The sequence below is a fragment of the Podarcis cretensis genome (genome assembly GCF_951804945.1).
Source record: "Podarcis cretensis genome assembly, chromosome: 1".
Classification (NCBI taxonomy): domain Eukaryota; kingdom Metazoa; phylum Chordata; class Lepidosauria; order Squamata; family Lacertidae; genus Podarcis; species Podarcis cretensis.
The window spans coordinates 128,136,375-128,159,916 of NC_137170.1; the positions used below are offsets into that span (position 1 = coordinate 128,136,375).

A 23,542-nucleotide genomic window follows, 5' to 3' on the forward strand; every position below is an offset into this window, starting at 1 on the left:
TGTTAACACCTGATGGCTGGGAGGTTATTTTTAACATCTTCCATTGGGATATGCCTGTTCTTATATATTTCACTCTACCAAACCTGTTGTTAACTGCCCTGAGTGCTGGGAAGAGGCAGAAGAAGAGAGGAAACAAATTAAGTAAATAAAAGGCACCAGAAGTTTAATGAATACTAAATGGAAAAGTTGCCATGGTGTATCCAGGGTACCAATGATAGGAGAGCCAAGAGCCAATATTGATTTCCAGATATATATGATGAAGGATTTTCTTCCTAAGTGTCAGTGACACAGTGCAGCTCCTGGGGCTCCTGCATGACCTCACACCTGGTGCAGTGTTACCAAAGTGAAGTCGTTTATGAGGTCATTTTGTTTTACTTTCAAACTGTTTCATAGGAGGCCTCTATATATGCTGCCTCTCAAGGATGAAATACATGCAGTTTTTATCCAATCAGATACATTGGAATCACTTCACTTTCAGGACATAGAAGAACCACATCTGGATCTCCTTCATTCACATTGATGTTACTGAGGTCAGGAGATGAAGGATTAGGCCATTGTAAGGTCAGTAATACGTCTTATAGAATTATTTGTAATGTCCCTTGTGATAGTGCAATGAAACTGTAATGGGTTATAGGCGGGTCCCCCTGGTTGGGGGTTTTTATGCAGTTGTATTCTGCAATAATGGGACACGGGTGCCGTTGTGGTTAAACCACAGAGCCTAGGACTTGCCAATCAGAAGGTCGGCGGTTCGAATCCCCGCGATGGGGTAAGCTCCCGTTGCGCGGTTCCTGCTCCCGCCAACCTAGCAGTTCGAAAGCACATCAGAGTGCAAGTAGATAAATAGGTACCACTCCGGCAGCAAAGTTAACGGTGTTTCTGTGCACTGCTCTTGTTTGCCAGAAGCGGCTTAGTCATGCTGGCCACATGACCCGGAAGCTGTACGCCGGCTTCCTTGGCCAATAAAGCAAGATGAGTGCCGCAATCCCAGAGTCTGCAATAATAGTGTGTTAGTGATGGGTTTATACTATCCACACAGAATTCTGCTTTATTAGTCGTTCTGCTTCTCCAGTTTCACCACCCAGAGGGTAACCTTGCGCTTTAGCACACTGAAAGAGGGGCACCTGCCCCTCCTGAAACTTTTTTTTGGGGGTATAAAAATTTGCATGATTTCAGCAGGAAGCTGTGCGACGTGCACCAACTCCAAATGAACCCATGGAATTCCTTCAGCCAATTTCATTGATTTTGGTTCACAGTGAAGGTTGAAATGATTTATTTATTGCTTGGTTCTGGTTTGCAGGTGAAGAACATTTCATTGCTCTGCTCAGTTCTGAGATTTCACCATACATTTCCCTCACTGTTCCAAGCCCATCTCCGTAGCAGTAAGGACCAGAAACTGGCTTTTCCAACGAAGTTAAAGGTGAGATATATTGGGATGTTGATTTCTGCACATGGCACTATTCCTTGCTGTGGCACAGCAGGAGCACAAAAGGTGAATATCCTTCGCTGTGGTTTGTCGCTGCCCGTAATGTGATTCAGTTGGATCGCAGTTCTGGATGCGTGAAATCACACTTCATGTGTGATATGGCTGATGCTGACCTTTAAAGCCCGTGGCCCAGTATACCTGAAGGAGCGTCTCCACCCTCATCATTCAGCCCAGACACTGAGGTCCAGCTCTGAGGATCCTCCCACCAGATGTCAAGGAAACTATCTGACCTTTAGAAGACATCTGAAGGTAGCCCTGTTCAGGGAAGTTTTTAATGTTTGATGTTTTATTTTGTTTTTAATGTTCTGTCGGGAGCTGCCCAGAGTAGCTGGGGAAACCCAGCCAGGTGGGCGGAGTATAAATAAATAAATAAATAAATAAATAAATAAATAAATAAATAATAATTATTGATCATGTTGAGCAGGATGACCATGGAATGCCACAGCGAAAGGATTATACTGGAACGGCGCAGCGAAAGATTGGCCATTCTCCAAAGGCTGAAACCCATTTCGTACCGCGAAACGGGAGTGAGGAGGTACAAGGGAGCTTGGGTAACATGTTGTGAGCTGGTTTATGTAAGAATAACATTGTGCTGTGGCATGCTAGCATTTCAGGCTATGTGGAAATGCTTCGCGTTCTTCCCATTGCTCTTTGGTTCAGGATTCTGCTTATACAAGCAATGCACCAGAGCTGGCACTGCATGATGGAATCATCTTAGAGGGAGGTTGCAGTTGGGTGGTTTTTCGTTTTGGTTTTTTTGGATGATACAGAAAAAGTGAGGAAATGCCAAAATGGACAGATTTGCTCATCCCTAACGGACTCGCAGGGGATGAGCAAATCTGTCCATTTTGGCATTTCCTCCCTAACTGACTCGCAAGGGACGCGGGTGGCGCTGTGGGTTAAACCACAGAGCCTAGGGCTTGCTGATCAGAAGGTCGGCAGTTCAAATCCCCATGACGGGGTGAGCTCCTGTTGCTCAGTCCCTGCTCCTGCCCACCTAGCAGCTCAAAAGCACCTCAAAGTGCAAGTAAATAAATAGGGACCGCTCCGGCGGGAAGGTAAACGGCGTTTCCGTGTTCTGCTCTGGTTCACCAGAAGCGGTTTAGTCATGCTGGCCACATGAAGGCAATGGTTCCAAACTACAAGAAAGAAGATTCCACCTAAACATTAGGAAGAACTTCCTGACAGTAAGAGCTGTTCGACAGTGGAATTTGCTGCCAAGGAGTGTGGTGGAGTCTCCTTCTTTGGAGGTTTTTAAGCAGAGGCTTGACAACCATATGTCAGGAGTGCTCTGATGGTGTTTCCTGCTTGGCAGGGGGTTGGACTCGATGGCCCTTGTGGTCTCTTCCAACTCTATGATTCTATGATTCTATGACCCGGAAGATGTACACCGGCTCCCTCGGTCAATAAAGCGAGATGAGTACCGCAACCCCAGAGTCGGCCACGACTGGACCTAATGGTCAGGGGTACCTTTACCTTTAACGGACTCGCAGTGGCTCTTCGGGGTTTCAGGCAGGGGGTCCTTGGCAGCCCTACCTGGAAACACCAGGATTTGAACCCGGTTCCTTTGGCAATGCAGTCATGTACTGCTGAGCCATGGGTTCTCCTCCCTGTAAGGTCCCCTCTCTCGCCACAAAAAAACCTTTGAGCTTTCTTTTCTCAGGGTTTTCAAAAGAATCCGCAGGAAGCGCAACTCTCTCGCCTCAGAAGCAAAATGGGATTCCAAAACCTGGAAGGAGACTTGCTCCCAGAAGAGTTGGGGGGCGAAAAGCAGTGGATCGGAAGACCTGATACAGCCTTGCTGTAGTGAGTGTGCTCATCGGCTAAGTGAAGTGAGGCCTTTGGTTTAACTTGCCTTGTGCATGTTCAGTGTGTATCATAGCATCGTAGAGGTGGAAGGGACCCCAAGGGTCGTCTAGTCCAACCCCCTGCAACTCAAGAATGTGTGGTTGTCTCATAGGGGGTCGAACCTGCAACCTCGCCGTTATCAGCACCACGCTTGAACCAACTGAACAGCAGTTTCATTTGTTTGTGTGTAGCACACATGGCCTTATTCGGACATCGCGACATTTAATTCTGCTCCCTCAGTGGCCATGCGAGACACGGGCATGTCACTTTAAATCATAGCTGAGCTTAAATAAAAACTGGACCAAGTGAATTGCAGCAAGTTTCAGCAGATCCTGTTAGGGATCCAGTTTATTAACTACAGTGATACCTCTGGTTGAGAACGGGATCTGTTCCACAGGCCCATTTGCAACATGAAAAGAGCACAACCCGCAGCGGTGCGTCTGCGCATACGTGGGTTGTGATTCGCTGCTTCTGCGCATGCGCATGATGTCATCTCGCACTTCTGTGCATGCGCGAGCAGCGAAACCCGGAAGTAACCCTTTCTGGTACTTCTGGGTCGCCGTGGGACGTAACCAGAAAGAACGTAACATTAAGCGGACGTAACATGAGGTATGAATGTACAGTGGTACCTTGGGTAACATATGCTTCAGGTTACATACGCTTCAGGTTACATACGCTTCAGGTTACAGACTCCACTAACCCAGAAATGGTGCTTCAGGTTAAGAACTTTCCTTCAGGATGAGAACAGAAATCGTGCTCCGGCGGTGCAGCGGCAGCAGGAGGCCCCATTAGCTAAAGTGGTGCTTTAGGTTAAGAATAGTTTCAGGTTAAGTACAGACCTCCGTTACGAATTAAGTACTTAGCCTGAGGTACCACTGTATTGCAATAGGACAGAGCCCAGTTTAATGGGGTTTTGACATATTCTGAATGTTACGTTGTGGGTGAACATATCAGACGACACAGCGATTCTTCAAACAGCTCTTGTTTATTCACAGGCTAGGACAGAACTGAACTGAAGGGTTCAGTCAGCCTGCTTATATAGAACTCCAGTACAATGTAACTGTAACAATTTTCTAAAACTATCCAATCACTGAACGTCACTTTCGATCCCCTATTTGCATAACTATCTACAGTATCCCCCTGCTGGCCCAGGGTGAGAACTTCAGTACATAACACTGAATGTCACAGAATCACAGACTTGTTGAGTTGGAAAGGAGCACCCAACATGCAGCTCAAACCCATGATCCTGGGATGAAGGGTCTCATGCTCTAGCAACTGGTTGTTCTGGCTGAACCACCAGTTAAAAAAAGCTCTGTCCCGAACAAAGCTTATATAGTGGCTCAAATACAGCACACAAAGAGTCAAGCATTCTTCTACATAAATTGAGAAAGGCTACAGGTCATGAGAAGTAAAACACGCATGGCTCCATACTGGCAACCTTACCCCCACAATTACCTTGAAGTGCCCCTTAACTGCTCAGGCCATCGGGGTCTCAGATGTCCTCCTTTATCACTGTTTCCTCAGCATCCAGGCCTTTGAGAGGGTTGTTGACATTCCTGTCCCTATCTGTTCCTTGGAAGCTCTCAAGGCGATTGCGGCACTAACTCACGGCAGACATAGCAAAACATCTTGCCATTTGTGCCACTTTTCAGGGTCAGATAGGAAAGGGAATGCAGTGCAGGAGTCATAAAATGCAGGCCTGCAAAATCAAGCCTAATGCCAAAGGTTCGATACCATTAATATCGGAACATTAAAAGCAAAGCAAAAAACCCAAACCCCTGGTCTCTAATTCCTTGCATCAAAGTGGTAAGAATGATACTGTATTGTAAAACAGCATCTCCCTTGCAGATTGAGATTCCAGAATAAAAACTGGTATGCATAAACCCACAATGCAGTTTTGCATTCCAGACCTGAGTTTGATTCCTGTCCGGGTTTTCAGAGGGGCTATGAAAGATACAAAAATGTACCATAATGCAACATTTCCACTGAGCGCTGAGATATTACAATGATGTTTGGTGGGTGTGCTTAGGACATAATCCTCAAATCGGCTTTGGAATTGAGTTCAACTTCCCACAACACTTGCTTTATGGGGTGAAGGAGATAAGGCCTAAAGTAAACACTGTGGGAAGCGGAATGTGCAGTATGGTATCTTGAGTGAGTTAGCTCAAATGCTGTGCCATACTAGTCTCTATAGCTTTATTCTCTTTTTTTATTCTCTTTATTCTCAAATTATAAGAAGGCGGTTAATTTAATTTTTTTTACTGCAAACATTACAGTGGCACCTGGGTTCTCAAACTTGAGCTGTTCCGGAAGTCTGTTCCAAAACCAAAGTGTTCCAAAACCAAGGCACCCTTTCCCATAGAAAGTAATGCAAAACGGATTAATCCGTTCCAGTTTTTAAAAAACAACCCCTAAAACAGCAATTTAACATGAATTTTACTATCCAATGAGGTCATTAATCCATAAAATGAAAGCAATAATCAATGTACTGTACTATAAAATAAATAAGACAGTATTGTAGATGATAAAAATTAAAATTATTATTTTTTCTTACCTGCATTGATGATAGTCATTGTCCATTTCTGCAGTCACACAATCAATCAATTAATCAGTAGCTGAACTGTGTTCTACACAGTCACAAAAACAAATTAACCGAAAAAGCCTCAAAAACAAAAACACAAAATAAATAGCAGAAACAAAAGTGCCAAACTTAATCCGTTCTGGAAGTCCGTTTGACTTCCGAAATGTTTGAAAACCAAGGCACAGCTTCTGATTGGTGCAGATGCCCTGGAAACAATAGCCGACAGCCACAATGGACATTCGGCTTCCGAGAAGCATTCGAAAACCAGAACACTTACTTCCAGGTTTTTGGCATTTGGGAATCAAGGCGTTTGAGAACCAATGCATTTGCTTTCATGGTCAAATTACAGCTGGAAAAAGTGATTGCTAGGGGTGCAGGGCTTGGAAAACAGTAAGGGGATTGGGGAAAGGGTTCAACCTTCCTTCCATGTGCAGATCAGGGTGCGTTTTCTGAAAAATGAAGTGGTCGAGTTCACATGTAACACTAAACCTTGGGTGGGAGACCTTTCTGGTTCGGGTTCCAAAGAATGTTCGCAAACTGGAACACTCACTTCCGGGTTTGTGGCGTTCGGGAGCCAAAACGATTGAGTTGCAAGGCGTTCAACTTCCGAGGTACGACTGTGCTGTCTTGTTTTCCTTCCGTAGCTCCTATCTCGAATCCTGCCCATGATTTCATTTGACTGTAGTGTTTTTTCAAATAGTCCACAACGGGCATCCCTTCTTCTATAAAATGTTCATTATTTTGATCCCTTAATACTGCTGTCAGCTTTGTAAATTCCATGTAGTCCATTACTTTTTAAAAGCCATGTGGTTGTGGTGCTGAGACTGTTCTGAGAACAGCACTTGGTCTTGCTTTCGTTCTCTGTGTAGGGAAAAACCTTCCCACTGCACTTTCGGTGGTCTATCTGCCTTGAGCATGTGAGTCCACAAGGAATGCAGTCTTTCTCCTGCTGTCCCCACGGCAAACCTTTAACCCGGGTCTGGGGAGGACAACTCATTTCTTATCAACTTGATAGTGGATGTTATACAAATCCAAAGCATCAAGCTCTTCCTTGATTCCTCTCAGCGGTGTAGCGTGGGTTGTCAGCACCCGGGGCAAGGCAAATAATTTGCGCCCCCTAACCCAGGGCAAGGCAAGTAATTTGCGCCCCTAACCCCTAACCTGCCGCCGCTGCTAGCTTCTTCTTGCTGCTGCCTGGGCTGGGGTATTTACGGTAAGGTAGCCACGGCGGCGGCGGTGGGTCCGTGTCAGGTGATCTGAGGTGAGTCGCCGCTGGCGCTGTCGCCCAAACGACGCCGCTTGCCCAGAGGAGGAGGAGGGCAGAGAGGCGAGGAAAATGCAACATGGCCCAGCAGCTGCAGTAGCAGCAGCGGCGGCAGCGGGGCTGTGAGGAGGGGCTGCCTGGAGCGCCCTCCGCGGCCCTGACGCGCGGGGCCCGCTGCGAGCGCTGAGAGCCGCTGTCTGCCAGACGCCTTCAGCCCGGACGCGCGCACAGCTCGTCGGTTCCGTGAGACATGGGGCTCTGCTACAGCCTGCGCCCGAGGCTCTTCGGCGACTCCGGAGGCGGCGACACCCCCCCCCCAGATGTTGCGCCCGGTGCGGCCGGCCCCCCCTGCACCCCCCACGCTACGCCACTGATTCCTCTGGACCTCTGTACTAACAATGTCATCTGTCTCTAATAGGTAAAGACTTGCCTGATCAAAATCCTTTAATTGCACGACGTTGTTTTGAAACTCCTCCACCGATGGAACCCAATGCTAACATCGTGATGTGCCCTGATCAGAAGCCACTTGTTCTAGGTATGTTTGGGTCTTGGGTGCATTTTTTCTTGAAAAGTAAGCTAGCTAGCAGCAGCAGCAATATGGCTCCCTCTAAGCTCCATTTAGGGATGCAGGTGGCGCTGTGGTCTAAACCGCTGAGCCTCTTGGGATTGGTGATCAGAAGGTTGGAGGTTCGAATCCCCATGACAGGGTGAGGTCCCGTTGCTCGGTCCCAGCTCCTGCCAACCTAGCAGTTTGAAAGCACACCAGTGCAAGTAGATAAATAGGTACTGCTGTGGTGGGAAGGTAAATGGTGTTTCCGTGCGCTGTTCTGGTTTTGGTTTTCCGTTGCTGGCCACATGACCCAGAAAAACTGTCTGCGGACAAAGGCTGGCTCCCTCGGCCTGTAAAGCGAGGTGTGCGCCGCAACCCCAGAGTCGTCTGCGATTGGACTTAACTGTCAGGGGTCCTTTACCATTTTAAGCTCCATTTGGAGATTGGGCACACGACCTGTTGAGAAGAGGCACAGAGGTCCATGATGGAAGAGAACTCTGCATCAGGCAGTCAGAGACACAGTCCTCCATGCGGTAGCTGTTTAGCATTGCAGTCAAGGATGACTTCAGCTTTGAGGGTGTCCTCAGCATGGTGTTTTCTCCATGGAGGGCATCCTCCAATATTACTGATGGGCTTGTTGCCGAAATTAATATTGCTCCATTTGAAGCAACTGGAAACATGAGAACTGACTCCTTTTGGAATAAATCATTGTCAGGACCCATAAAAGTATTATTCAAACTTTTACTCTAAAATAGAATACATCAAATGTATAGCTGTTCTCTTCTAATTGTGGAACTGAAGTTGGCGAAATGGAAGGAGCTAGTACGTTTTGGGGCCTCAGAGAGCGTAAAGCGAGTAAGTGAGCATGTTTCTCAGTCTTACCCGCTGTTGTTCCTGGATATGTGGTGGCACCCCAGGTATAGAATGTGCTTTCTAGAGAGCATTAACTGGGGCCTACACTGTTGGCAGTGTACACTTGAGAGTCCCATGGACTGCAAGAAGATCAAACCTATCCATTCTTAAGGAAATCAGCCCTGAGAGCTCACTGGAAGGACAGATCCTGAAGCTGAGGCTCCAATACTTTGGCCACGTCATGAGAAGAGAAGACTCCCTGGAAAAGACCCTGATGTTGGGAAAGATGGAGGGCACAAGGAGAAGGGGACGACAGAGGATGAGATGGTTGGACAGTGTTTTCAAAGCTACCAGCATGAGTTTGACCAAACTGCGGGAGGCAGTGGAAGACAGGAGTGCCTGGCGTGCTCTGGTCCAGGGGGTCAAAAAGAGTCGGACACGACTAAACAACAACAACACTGTTGTCATTTCAGTTATTCCGGAGATTCATGCTATGGGCTGACAGTTCTTTTCTCCCCTCCCTTTCATTTCAAAATAGTGATATTGTGAAATAATAATAACTAACATCCCTTTATTTATCTTCCAAGTATCTAAGGTATTTTTAATTTTTTTCTTCAGAAAACCTTGCCTTTATATATAGTTGGCAGTCTGCAAACATTAAAATGACTGCATTTATACATTATTATATATTTTTTAAAAAATCCTGATGTGTGAGATGTAAGTATATATGCATTGTAAGTGCAGTTTGGGAAACTGTTTTTTATTTCAGTTAGCTGAACGTTTTAAAGTGTTTTTCTAGTTCAATGATTGTAAAGAGCAGCATGTATGTTGCTTTCACATTTACCTTGACCTATTTTGCCCAAATATTTACTCGACATTTGAGACCTTTAAATTCTTTTAACAATTCCTACCCTGTTCTCTCTCTCTCTCTCTCTCTCTCTCTCTCTCTCTCTCTCTCTATATATATATATATATATATCCTGAGAACTTGGTTGTAGGGTGGTCTATAAATATTGCTAATAAAATAAATGGAGGAAATATAGAAAATGGGAAAGTAAGAAATTGCAAGCCAGCGTTAGGAAGCTACTTTGCCCCTCAGGCCCAGTAACGTCTACTCTGATTGACAGCATCTCTCCAGGGTCTCAGATGAAGAAGAGCCTCTCTCATCACCTGATCTCTGATCCTTTTAAATGGAAGTGGCCAGAGACTGAGCCTCACTCCTCTTGTGTGCAGAGCATGTTCTCTGATGCTGAGCTACCCTTGGCCTTTAATAGAGATGCTTATTGAGGTGGGGATGTGGGTGGCACTGTGGGTTAAACCACAGAGCCTAGGGCTTGCTGATCAGAAGGTCGGCGGTGTGAATCCCCGCGACGGGGTGAGCTCCCGTTGCTCGGTCCCAGCTCCTGCCAACCTAGCAGTTCAAAAGCATGTCAAAATGCAAGTAGATAAATAGGTACCACTCCGGCAGGAAGGTAAACGGCGTTTCCGTGCGCTGCTCTGGTTCTCCAGAAGCGGCTTAGTCATGCTGGCCACATAACCTGGAAGCTGCTCCCTTGGCCAATAAAGCGAGATGAGCGCCGCAACCCCAGAGTCGGTCACAACTGGACCTAGTGGTCAGGGGTTCCTTTACCTTTACCTTTATTGAGGTGACGTTTTACTTTTGATAGTTATAGAAGTGCAGCAGATGAAGAGCTACAGCAGCCCATCTCTCCTTGGAGCCGGGACACAAGTGAGAACCAACCCAGTTTCTCTTGCTTTCCAACATGCAGGTAGGTTAGCTGAGTAGTTTTAGAGAAGAAGTGGGGGAACCTTGGTCCAGCTGGATGTTGTTGGGTGGTAACTCCTTTGCCACCATCCCTGATTATGGACCATTTGCTGGTTGGGATAGATAGGAGTTGGGGCCACAAATTCCCTACCCCTGGTTTAGGGAAACAGGGAGAGCATGCATCTTCTCAATGTTCTGCCCTTAATAAAGTTCTCTAATTTGAAAAAACAACAACGAAGATCATGGCCACTGGGCCCATCACCTCCTGGCAAATAGAAGGGGAAGAAATGGAGGCAGTGAGAGACTTTACTTTCTTGGGCTCCGTGATCGCTGCAGATGGTGACAGCAGTCATGAAATTACAAGACGCCTGCTTCTTGGGAGAAAAGCAATGACAAGCCTAGACAGCATCTTAAAAAGCAGAGACATCACCTTGCCAACAAAGGTCCGTATAGTTAAAGCTATGCTTTTCCCAGTAGTGATGTATGGAAGTGAGAGCTGGACCATAAAGAAGGCTGATTGTCGAAGAATAGATGCTTTTGAATTATGGTGCTGGAGGAGACTCTTGAGAGTCCCATGGACTGCAAGAAGATCAAACCTATCCATTCTGAAGGAAATCAGCCCTGAGTGCTCACTGGAAGGCCCACAACCTTCCCAAAAGACGAATATTGCATGCATTGGTGGATGTATATGAGAACCATCAACAGTAAACTGATTGTGTGAACAGGCTTCAACAGGCTTTAATTGGAAGTATAAACGCTCATTTATCTTCAGTTGGATGGAAGGATGAAAGAAGTCTGTGAACTTGCCAAGGAACTGATAAGGTTCATTGCTGAGTCATCTTCAGTTCGACAGACCACTCTTCTTCCCAGGCTCAGAGGGAAAATGGTGAAAACAGGTTATTTATTGGGATGGTGATTTCTGCAGCTGTTGTTAAAGTTGCAAAACAAAGAAGCATGGGATGGAGAGATGGAGAAATTTATGAAACAACAATTGGATATTGGCTCCGCCCAAGGCATGATGGAGAACAGCAACAACCAGGAAAAGAGAGACATAAAATTTTACAAGGACAGGAAGAAACATCACGGACAGAATAATTGCCACACACAGGAAGAACAAGGGTATAGAATGTGTCTATACGAATGGAAGTTGTTAATATTGCAGTTGTTGTACAAGGGATTCTTATTTTGACCGGAATGTAGTTGAAATTAGTAAGATTTTGCAATGCAGAAATAAAGAAAATAATCAAACCATCAAATCTAGCACGTGGCGGGGGGGGGGGGTTGTGCATCTAAATTATATAATTCGGTATTTGAATGATTGGTATTAGTAATTGTATTATAATTTGGCATTGCTATAATGGGGCTATTATTGAACGGTAATTGAAAATTAATAAAATTATTAACAGAACAGGCTTCAAAGAACAAGCTTTGAACTAAGATGAAATATTTTCACTTGAAGAACAGAAATAGAGAATTAAGGAGAATGAGTTCTAGACCTATCTACAAGATTTCTGGCTCGCTCTTCACCTTAAGGTCCCTGGGTGCATTATAGCAACATAGGATTGAATCCAGTGAAGTCATCCCAATTGTGCAAGAACTTCTGCTTATGTGACTGAACTTTCGTTTCCTCTCTTCCCTCTGTGCTCCCCCAAATCTGTTTTGGGTTTCACCCCAACCCTTCAGAGCAGATTCCTTTGCACAAGCAGAAGTCCTTGTGTGAACAGGACAACTTTTGTTTTTATTATTATTTATTGAATTTATATATATAGATACAACCCATAATATATAGTTATAGAAACAGGTAAACCAATCTCAGTTAGGGATATTGGCCAAGTCAGATAAAAACGGAAATGGGAGCAGAAATTGCCAATGCTTGCTCATTGGTCCCACATCTGGAACGGTAATATATCCAGTGAATATGATCTATATTTTCCGTAGTTGCTATCAGCCCACAAATGAGACATAATTTATTACATTATCTAATATCTACACAAATCACATAAATTATGTAATTTTGTCATAGTGGGCAACAAGACAAATAATGTACTTCTTAGCAGAAGACAAATTGCAGCAGAGCAGAAACAGTGCTGCATGTGACAGCTACAGGACTGAACAAAAAGTGATGCCCTCTTGGACCCCTAGTCACAATTATAAAAACAAGCAAAACTGTTCCACCCATCTCCTTTCTACCTATAAAGGATGGGACCCTTGCTTTCCTAAGTAAACAAATCCTAAATAAATAAATAAATAAATAAAGCCAAAATCTGCAGCAATGTTGATACAGGAAGAGAGCATACATAGACTTGCTTGCTAATGTTTGCCTTTTTCAGGCATATACATGCTCCATTTACAATTGCTCAGAAATCATCTATTTCCATGATTTCCACTTGAATTTATATCTTCTCAGGAGACCACCCAAGGCCTGTCATGAAGATGTTGGCTTTTCTGACCCTAATATTCTTGTTGGGCATCTTTTCTGGTATGTTCCTCAAAGAGCTAGCCTAAGCACATTTATTTTTTGTTATATAACCTGCAGAATGTATTTGTGATGTGCATTTATTTGTAATGTGTATCAAATATAGACTGCTAAAAACGGATCCATTGAGACCTTGACTTCTACTAAGTCACACTTATGTGTGCTGTATGTCTATGTGCATGCACACACAAGAGTGAATTTGGCAATGCAAAAATATCTGGGGTGTTCACATGTTAACATTCAACGGGTATGTAGTCTGTGTACACAAATCGTAGAGTTTTACAAATCAACAAGGATATCCTTTTTCACACAAACACTTGTACCTGTGTTCAGCATAATGTGAACAAGTCTACTATTGCCATCTTGCCCCTGAGGCCTATCACCAACCAACAGTCAGATTTGGATTAATTTTTCAGCTGCCCAGTGGATAGCCATGAGATGAACCCAGATTTCCAAATGATATGGATCTTGCCAATTTTTGTTCCACTACAAGAAGCATGCTTTACTGAATTCGGTGGATAAACATACTTTCAACTGTGCTACACAAGAGAAGAGACATAATATAATGTTCTGCTGATTAATTCTGATAAAAGTGTATGGGTTGTGGTTCGAGGACCCGATCCCCGCTTTGTGGAATGAAGACACACGGACACAGTGTATAAGGTTAATGGGCAAGAAAAGGCCACAACTTTATTGATTACAGCAAGTGAGAAGGTATTGGCTTAGGCATTGGACCACGACAGATTGACTCCACCCACTTGGAGAGGGGTGAGTCTGAAGAGGGGTTCATTCACCAGAAGGTGAAACCTATTGATGCCAATACAACTATAAGCTCTCCCCTGATGTCACCGAGGGTCGTGCCATGGCCCTCCGCCATACAGGCATTGGACAGGATCCACGACCGCCGGATTCCTTTAACGGAATACCCAAATTTGAAGGGGTAGGCGATGGCCACACCTAGCCCTTCCACACACCAATAACACATTCCAATGCCTAACCGCCAAATACCAAGAAAGTTGTGACGATTGCTACGAGGCAGGCGAGAAAACCAAAAGGCCTAATGCCAGTTGGAAAAATTCCCACCAGCCCCTCTGGGCAACCTGGGCGACCAACCAAAGGTCCATAGCAAGGTCAAGCGAAAAGCTAAGCCCTAAGGGAGTGGTGGGTGGGTGACTCGCGACGGGAAGGCGAAAAGTGAGGCGGAATGGCTGGCGCCACGGTATCTTAAACCACACTCCACGCCCCCTCCAAGCCGCCCGGTTGGGCGCTTACCTGTGGGCGTGGTGCGCCAGCCAGGTGAGTGGGCCAGGGGGCATAACGCCCCTGCGTGACGCATGAAATCGCGTCCCGCCCACAACACCTCCCCTCCTTGAGGAGGAGAGGCCTTTTCTGATTGGTTCAGAAAGCCATTAATGTGGTTCATGTTTCCTTCTAGGATTTCTCTACGGCTTGTGCAACCCCTCTGATACCTTCAAGCAGGTGATGAAGGTACAGCTGAGGTAAAATAACTTTCTCAGTGGATGTACGGCACACAGTCATTTTGAATGCAGCCCGAGGCAAAAACACGCAAATACAGTTTGATTCTCTTGGATGAGCTTAGCAGAGGCAAAGATGAAAACCCATGCTCCAAAGATGGCGGCATGTGGCTCTTCAGATCTTGTTGGTCTCCAACCAGCATCAGCTGCAACCAGAATGGTCCATGATCAGGGATGATGGGAGATGTAGGCCAGCCACATCTGGAGGGCCAGATGTTCACCGTCCTTGGATAAGGCCAGTATGGGGGACCTGTGGGCCTCCAGATGTTGCATCGTTCCTTACTATTGGCCCTACAGTCTGGGCCTGATGGAAATTTGAAGTCCAGTGCTCTCTAGAGGGCCAGAGGTTTCCCAGCTCTGCCATAATCCATGGGTTAGATTTGAATGGCGATATCTGTACCTCCTAAAACGCAAGCTGATAATTGCACAGCAAGGCAGAAGGTGGTTCTTGTAAAAGTCTGGTGATTTCTACACACACACACACACACACACACACCCACACCCCATAAGAAAGAAGCACGATTATACTCTGATAAAGATGCAACTCAGGTCCCGGCTGGCAACTCAACAGCAAGTTTGTTAAAATATAGTAGGAAGAGAGATTGATGTGTCTGCAACCTTGGGCAGGCTGCACACCGAAAGAATATTTTAGCACTGACCTTCCTGTCAGTGTGAATGAAAAAGAAAACTGGTTTGTAGTAGGTGTTGTTTTGCAGAAAAGGCCCTCATCCCTCACTTGCAATGAAAGGTGTCAGGAAGCATGAGGAAATCGATAGTAAAACAAGGAATTAATACGGCTCTCCAATCACTGGCGCAAGGCAAATGACCTTTTTAATACATCCAATATATAGATCTGGAAGTTCAGATACAAATTCCCTATGATGTGTGACCCCTGGAAAAATAAGTCTAATATCTGTCCCTTTCTGCTTCTAAAATTTGATGATATTCTGATTTGTTCTTTTTTTTAAAAGAGTAAATTCCCTACCCCCACCCCACAGGACCCTACAGCCACACAATCCATCCTTTGACCCCATGGTGAACTATTTTGCTTAGGCGTAAGCAATACTGTGGATATTTTGATTGTTTTGCACATTTCTGCTTAGTCGCCAGAATGAGGCCCTTCAGCAGAATCTTCAGAAACAGATCAGTACTTTCCGTCAGAACGTCGTTGGTCTCCAGAGCCTCGTAGATGCCCTCGGAAGTGTCCATGGACACTGGGAGTCCCAGAAGGTGAGGGTCACCTGAGGTACAATTTATTTACACTTCTGACTTATAATAACTAATTATCAGTTATCACTGGCTAGCAGTCAATCAGGTAATGCTTCCCTCTGAAAGTGATCTGACCAATCAAAGAAATTTGCCCACGTAAGCCAAGACGGACACAATATGTTGATTAAAATGTCTTGTAACAATTTTAGTCATGAAAAAAGACATTCAATTTGACCACCTCAGAAAAAATCTGCAGAGGCAATAATATTTTGATGGTGTTTATAAAAACAGTATTTACTAGAAAATCTTCAAAATCCAAATATTTCCCACACAGATCATATTGGTGTACATAGCCTACTGAGAATCACGTGCAATCAGGGATAATAAAAATGAATACTTTGTGATATAATTGATATGATGGTCTTTTTGTATTTATAGTGTCAGTGTTAGCTGCCTGTGTCCTTGTGGAAAGGTGGGATATGAGTTTAATAAATAAATGAATCCTTCACAGTCCTAAGAAATCACCCAAAGAGGAGAGCCTTGTGCTACTCTTATGAAGATTTTTGCAAAATGCCTTCTCTCCACAGTCAGCCATAAACAGGGCTATCAATGCTGGTAGAGGTTAAGGGTGACAGAGAAGAAGAAGAAGAAGAAGAAGAAGAAGAAGAAGAAGAAGAAGAAGAAGAAGGGGAAGAAGAAGAAGAATTAATACCTCACTGATCTGGCTGGGTTGCCATCCATCTATTCTAAGTCAGCTCTGCTGGTTGTTAAGTTCTTGGCCCCACTCATGGTGGGATGAAAGTTAAATTTGTTGTTGTTGTTTAGTCGTTTAGTCGTGTCCGACTCTTTGTGACCCCATGGACCAGAGCACGCCAGGCCCTCCTGTCTTCCACTGCCTCCCGCAGTTTGGTCAGACTCATTTTTGTAGCTTCAAGAACACTGTCCAACCATCTCGTCCTCTGTCGTCCCCTTCTCCTTGTGCCCTCCATCTTTCCCAACATCAGGGTCTTTTCCAGGGAGTCTTCTCTTCTCATGAGGTGGCCAAAGTGTTGGAGCCTCAGCTTCAGGATCTGTCCTTCCAGTGAGCACTCAGGGCTGATTTCCTTCAGAATAAATAGGTTTGATCTTCTTGCAGTCCATGGGACTCTCAAGAGTCTCCTCCAGCACCAGAATTCAAAAGCATCAATTCTTCGACAATCAGCCTTCTTTATGGTCCAGCTCTCACTTCCATACATCACTACTGGGAAAACCATAGCTTTAACTATACAGACCTTTGTTGGCAAGGTGATGTCTCTGCTTATGAAGAAAATAACTCAATACTTCTGGTATGGATGCAACAAAGTCATAACGTTCCTCCTCTACTTGGTGGTTCCCCTCATTTTCCTCCACTGATCCCTGGCTGCTTTGTTGAAGCTTCTCCCTCACCACAACCCCCATTTCCAGACATTGTATATTCCTCACTTGGCCACATCAACCAGGGGGAAAGACTCAGGATGGGAGAAGAGGAATTATTTCTATAACCTGCAGTAATGGGCATGTGTTTGCATAGCTGCAGGTGGGCTCTCTCTCCTACACCTCAATTGTATATTTTTTTGTGACAGCATCTCTTCAAGCAATTGGGGGGCACTGCAGTGGAAAGCAATCAGATTGAAAAAGAAGACTTTGCCCTGAAATCTGCAGGTAAGAAGAGGGTATAGATGGAGTGGTAGACAAACACTAGGAGGCAGCAGAGCTTCAAGGGAACAGTGAGACAGACGGAGCGAGCGGGGAAGAGAGGTGGTGTTGTGGTGGAAGCAGCAGTGATATAGTATGAGGGGAGTAACTCCTCTCTTGAATCTGTTGATTTCTGGTGTGTGCAAATATTTATCCACTAGAATATTGGCTGCAGGCTTCTAACTTCATATTAATATGGAATACCCTCCAACATTTCTCCAAGGGAAATAGGGACGTCCTAAGGAAAAGTCATAGGGACGCGGGTGGCGCTGTGGTCTAAACCACAGAGCTTTGGGCTTGCCAATCAGGAGGTCGGTGGTTCGAATCCCCGTGACGGGGTGAGCTCCCGTTGCTCGGTCCCAGCTCCTGCCCACCTAGCAGTTTGAAAGCACGTCAAGTGCAAGTAGAGAAATAGGTACCGCTCCAGCGGGAAGGTAAACGGCGTTTCCATGCGCTGCTCTGGTTTCGGTGTTCCATTGTGCCAGAAATGGCTTAGTCATGCTGGCCACATGACCCAGAAGCTGTCTGCAGACAAACGCCGGCTCCCTTGGCCTATAGAGCGAGATGAGCACCACAACCCCAGAGTCCTCCGCGACTGGACCTAATGGTCAGGGGTACCTTTACCTTTACCTTAAGGAAAAGTGGGACATTCCAGATCAGAAACTTGGGTGGCTTCCATAAATCCGGGACTGTCCCTGGAAAATAGGGATACTTGGAGGGTCTGATATGGTGCAATCGCACCATTCTACTGTGTAGGCTTTACGGTAAAGGTAGGGCATTTCAGGTAGCTGTTCCCCAAATTACATGTCGGAAGGGAAAGGAGGGTGGGGGGAAAGGAAGCCCAAATGGATGACGTGATGGAAGGCGGGTGCGGAGGGAGGAGAATCCGTCAGGACCAGACCAATCTGTCCCTCTCCCAGGAACCAATTTGGTGGGGAGGAAAAGGAATGGGAAGAGAGAAAGATGATTGAGTTATCAGAGAGGGAGAGAGAGAAGGAGAAGGGATGGTGGAAAGAGGAGAGAAACAGGCAGTGCTCCCCCCCCCCCGGGGATACTCAAGGGTATGCAGTACCGTCACCCCCAAATATTTAAAGTGTGGTACTTAGGTACTTATGGGACGCAGGTGGCGCTGTGGGTTAAAGCCTCAGCGCCTAGGACTTGCCGATCGAAAGGTCGGCGGTTCGAATCCCTGCGGCGGGGTGCGCTCCCGCTGCTCGGTCCCAGCGCCTGCCAACCTAGCAGTTCGAAAGCACCTCCGGGTGCAAGTAGATAAATAGGGACCGCTTACCAGCGGGAAGGTAAACGGCGTTTCCGTGTGCGGCTCTGGCTCGCCAGAGCAGCGATGTCACGCTGGCCACGTGACCCGGAAGTGTCTCCGGACAGCGCTGGCCCCTGGCCTCTTAAGTGAGATGGGCGCACAACCCCAGAGTCTGTCAAGACTGGCCCGTACGGGCAGGGGTACCTTTACCTTTACCTTTTACTTACGGTAACAATTTTATGGTGAGTACCGGCACCTTTTTTTAAAACAAAGCCCTATAGGATTTGCTTGACGATCACACATCGTGGCAGCTACTGATACTCAACAAAGTAAAATGAGAGGGACGAACCCTGTAGCAATGTATTTTTAAAAAATGAATAACGCGGCATTCCATTGCCAAATGTTCATTCTAGGAGTTGTGGTGGAAGTAATGAAACAAATCCATATTGGAGGCTGTTTGACTTGAACTGGGAAACCCCGATAGACTTGCAGTTAGCACTTGCCAACTGTGATAATTTAATTCTGATTGGATTCTCTATGTTTCTCTTACTTATTTTTGATTTTGTGTTTGTGTGTGTGTGTGTGTGTGTGGGGAACCCTCCCTATTTAATGCCCTAATATCTGTAGGTGCATCGATCGTAAAATTCAGCAAAAGCTATGAAACGGGAGCGCAGGTTTGCATGTTGGGGCTGTGCTGGGATTACTCACGAGCACCAGAGATGATTCTTGAGGTAGGAATCTTGGAAAGCAATGTATGGGGTCGTTCTCATTTTTTTTGACTCCCTACCACTACCTCTCAAGCATCCAGCAGAGAAATCCATCTATCCTCCAGTCTCGATGGCATGGATTATTTGTACACCCCTATTTAGCCAAGAGGCCCCCCCCCCAGCAGGAAACACTAATACACATTAAGACAAAAGAAATATACAGTAAAAGCACAACACATGAAACAAAATGATATAAAATAGTGGCAGGATTTTCAACAGCCAACATAATGCAGGTGAAATGGAATGTCCCACTGATATATCATCCAAAACCTGTTTGAAGTCCATATCATGATATTGTTTTCATAATTTTTGACCTGGCAATATATTGTGAATAATGATGTGTGTGTGCTATGCAAAAAACACAATGTGAGAAAAACTGTGAAGCCAGCCGATGCCTCTACATAGCTTCATCCTCATTTCAGACATTGTGATATACAGTCATAGCTTGGATCCTGAACACCTTGCAAGTTGAACGCTTTGGCTCCCGAATGCCACAAATGCGGAATTGAGTGTTCTGGTTTGCGAACGTTCTTTGGAACCTGAACATCCGACGTGGCTTCTGCAGCTTCTGATTGACTGCAGGAGCTTCCTGCAGCCAATTGGAAGCCACGCCTTGGTTTCCGAACAGTTTGGAAGTCAAATAGACTTCCGGAATGGATTTTGTTCGACTTCCGAAGTACCACTGTATTGGCATACAGTATCACAATGTTTAGCTGGTGATATAGCACAATGCTGAAAACCAGTTATCACCCAACCCTACAGTTCGACTCTACATAGCTCCATCCTAATTTCAGACATCGTGATATATCAACATAACATGATGTTTAAAAAGTAAAGAACCCCTGACAGTTAAGTCCAATCGCGAACGACTCTGGGGTTGTGGCGCTCATCTCGCTTTACTGGCCGAGGGAGCCGATGTTTGTCCGCAGACAGTTTTTCTGGGTCATGTGACCAGCATACTAAGCCGCTTCTGGTGAAACCAGAGCAGTGCACGTAAATGCCGTTTACCTTCCCGCCGGAGTGGTACCTATTTATCTCCTTGCACTTTGATGTGCTTTCAAACCGCCAGGTACCAAAAGCAGCCTCTTAACACTCTTCCAATAGTTTTGCTTCCCAGTGACAACCAGATAAAGGTGTCCAGACACGTTGACCTCTGTCTTGTGTTGGCTGCCAAAGTAGGGATAAACTCTTGTTTCCCCCAGCAGCACCACTGTTGAGGACTTGTAAAGAGTTACTTGAGTCTTTAGTGTAATTTGCATACAAATGACACTTATTTTCTGAATTCTCCAGATTTGTGTCTGCTGTCTTCTTGATAGGAATGAGATTGTTTTGTTTTTCAGCGGGATAACACCCCTGGGAATTGCTGGGCCATGCAAGGCTCTCAAGGCTATGTCGTCATCAAATTGTCCGAAGCCGTCTGCCCGGTCGCTGTGACCCTGGATCACATTTCAAAGAAAATTTCTCACACAGAAGAAATAACCAGTGCTCCAAAGAACTTCTCTATCTATGTGAGTAATTTCCCTATGATTTTCAGGACTTTGCATTGAGAAATTTTAAAGGTGGAAGTTTTTTAGGTTTTTTTAAAAGAACACTTATCAATGTTTGTATAACAACCTTTGGTTCGTTTCTTTGAAGCCTCTTATCAAATCTCTTCGGCTTTCCCCCTTTGTCTCTTCTCAGGGATTCAAAGATGATTTTGAGAAGGAGGAAGGGAACTTTTTAGGGTCATTTGTTTACAGAATCGATGGTTTCCCTATGCAAACTTTCAAGCTGGAGGTATTCTTATTCTTATTCTTATTCTTATTCTTATTATTTTATTTCATTTCTATATTGCTTTATATTTTTAAGAAAAATCTCTAAGCGGTTTACAGCATATTAAAACATCAGTGAAACTATACAGAATCAAACATTTCTGAAGAAAGTCAAATATGGAGTATACAGTCAAAGCAACATAACTAACAGAAAACCAAACTTTTATCTTAAAGATTTCAAAATAGAATATTACAAAGGAGGTCAACAGTGCCAGGTTCTGTGCCAGGTTCATGCATGCTACATGGTACCCACAGTTGCGGTGCCAAGTTGGCACTCCTGCAACAAAATATACTTTACAGGAAGCAAACAGTAACCTTTTATTTATGTCCCTGTATTTTCAGAGAGAAAATTCAGGTAAATTTCAATACCTGCTCTTGAAGATTTTGAGCAACTGGGACCATCCAAACTACACCTGCATCTATGGGTTTCGTGTGTATGGAGAACGAATGGAGTGATGGAGTGATCAGAGAAATTCAGTATAATAAATACGGTACATCATAACATATTTTTATTGTTATTGTGGCTTTTCGTTAGGGTTTCCAACCTCAGACCCTCTTGCTCGGTGGTCTGAGACAGAATAATAATAATAATAATAATAATAATAATAATAATTGAACTATTTATACCCTGCCCATCTGGCTGGGTTTTCCCAGCCACTCTGGGTGGCTTCCAACAAAATATTAAAATACAATAGTCTGCCTTTCAGTTGTCTTCTAAAAGTCTATAGTTGTTTTTCTCTTTGACATCTGGTATTATGTGAAAGTGATATTGGTATCCTTTGGTCAGTCACTGTTAGGGAGGCCTCATTTCCCATTCCTCTCTGCAACACTGTTTCCACTCCACTGCGGTTTGTTTCCCACCAGACGCTATGTTATTCATCTTGCTGTCTGCTGCGGCGAAATTATGTCACCTAACACAACCTACGTAATTAGTTACCTAAGTTATGTTATCATTACATGAAAGGTAAAGGTAAAGGGACCCCTGACCACTAGGTCCAGTCATGACTGACACTGGGGTTGCGGCGCCCATCTCGCTTTACTGGCCGAGGGAGCCGGCGTACAGCTTCCAGGTCATGTGGCCAGCATGACTAAGCTGCTTCTAGAAAACCAGAGCAGCGCACGGAAACGGCGTTTACCTTCCTGCCGGAGCGGTACCTATTTATCTACTTGCACTCTGATGTGCTTTCGCACTGCTAGGTTGGCAGGAGCAGGGACCGAGCAACGGGAGCTCACTCTGTCGCAGGGATTCGAACCGCCAACCTTCTGATCAGCAAGTCCTAGGCTCTGTGGTTTAACCCACAGCGCCACCCTTATTATCATTACATTATTCGACCCCATTCATTTCAATGCAAAGGAAATGCAATGCAAATTGAGGGGGGTGGGGAGGAGGAGGAAATGTAATCGATTACCTATCGTTTGTAGACTGAAAGCGACAACAGCGAATGCAGATCATATTTGCTGGGTTGATTTCCATGCTGGACATGGGACAAATGAGCAAAGACCGGCAAGTACAAACCCCTGCATTATGGTGCCATCAGCTTTTGTGTGATCTGGAGCCAATGGCACCAGATGCATGAAATGGGTTAAGCTGGAGGAAAAATGTAGACTGTGTGGCAAAAGGAAAGGGAATGCAAGATTTAGGCACATCACAGTTTTATTTTCGAGCGTAATCCGTTCCGGAAGACCGTTTGAGTTCCGAAACGTTTGAAACCTGAAAACTCAGCACAGAAGCATCAAATCAAACAGCCTCATCACAGCTATCTGCCAATCACCCAATCCCACCACCCTTCTGAGTAATACCCCTCCCCACCTTCTCACTATATAGAAGGGTCTGGTGACTTCTGTTTCAGTGTATCTGAAGAAGTGTGCATGCACACAAAAGCTCATACCAAGAACTAACTTAGTTGGTCTTTAAGGTGCTACTGGAAGGAATTTTTTTATTTTGTTTTGACCATGGCAGACCAACACGGCTACCTATCTGTAACTCAGTATAGAAAACTCAGTATGGAAAACTCAGTACGGAAGCCTGAAAACGGAAAACTCACTGGCGGAAATGATTGGCAGAATCCGAGACCAGGGAGAAGAGTCGGTGGAAGAAGATTGGAAAAAATTTAAAGTTTATCTACAGAAACATTGTAAAATTAAGGAATGTTAGAAGGAGGCTGGAATGAAGTTATGTGGCTATAGCAGAAATATTATAAAGGATTAAGTAAAAATGGATTGGTAATTAGTGAAAGAGGAGAATGTAAAATTATAGTATATCAAGATAAATTTTTAGGATAAAAACAAAGATGGAAAGGATTTGCTGAAATATCTAATTGAACTAGAATACAAAAAAGGGAGGTGTGAGGAGGTCAAGGAAATAAGCAAAGGAAAGAAAGTTATGTAAAGGTTGGATTTGTTTTTTTATTATTTAATTGTTTGTATTTT

The 23,542-nt window shown here is 44.9% G+C and overlaps 1 protein-coding gene across 3 annotated transcripts; it reads left to right on the plus strand.

The window, feature by feature from the left end:
- The first annotated feature begins 1,302 nt into the window (after positions 1 to 1,302).
- Positions 1,303 to 21,618, plus strand: LOC307218529 (SUN domain-containing protein 2-like). 3 transcript variants are annotated; one of them, XM_079980878.1, is made up of 13 exons: positions 1,303 to 1,417; positions 1,905 to 2,018; positions 3,147 to 3,289; positions 7,595 to 7,711; positions 10,246 to 10,347; positions 12,751 to 12,822; positions 14,255 to 14,318; positions 15,458 to 15,584; positions 17,165 to 17,243; positions 19,162 to 19,265; positions 20,642 to 20,809; positions 20,982 to 21,077; positions 21,455 to 21,618. In XM_079980878.1, exons 2-13 carry the CDS (start codon positions 1,909 to 1,911, stop codon positions 21,566 to 21,568), a joined length of 1,296 nt encoding a protein of 431 aa, XP_079837004.1. In that variant the 5' UTR covers positions 1,303 to 1,417; positions 1,905 to 1,908; the 3' UTR covers positions 21,569 to 21,618. The 3 variants fall into 3 exon arrangements, with proteins under 3 accessions (XP_079837004.1, XP_079837003.1, XP_079837005.1); XM_079980877.1 differs by having other exon boundaries at positions 1,908 to 2,018; XM_079980879.1 differs by having other exon boundaries at positions 1,303 to 1,379; positions 1,908 to 2,018.
- The last annotated feature ends 1,924 nt before the right edge of the window (positions 21,619 to 23,542 follow it).

Excerpts from the sequence above, each read along its gene's own strand:
- LOC307218529 (XM_079980878.1), top strand. The coding sequence starts at position 1,909 with ATGACCATGGAATGCCACAGCGAAAGGATTATACTGGAACGGCGCAGC. Across the intron at positions 7,712-10,245 it reads TCAGAAGCCACTTGTTCTAG|TTATAGAAGTGCAGCAGATG; the intron begins GTATGTTTGGGT and ends TACTTTTGATAG. Across the intron at positions 20,810-20,981 it reads CAAAGAACTTCTCTATCTAT|GGATTCAAAGATGATTTTGA; the intron begins GTGAGTAATTTC and ends GTCTCTTCTCAG.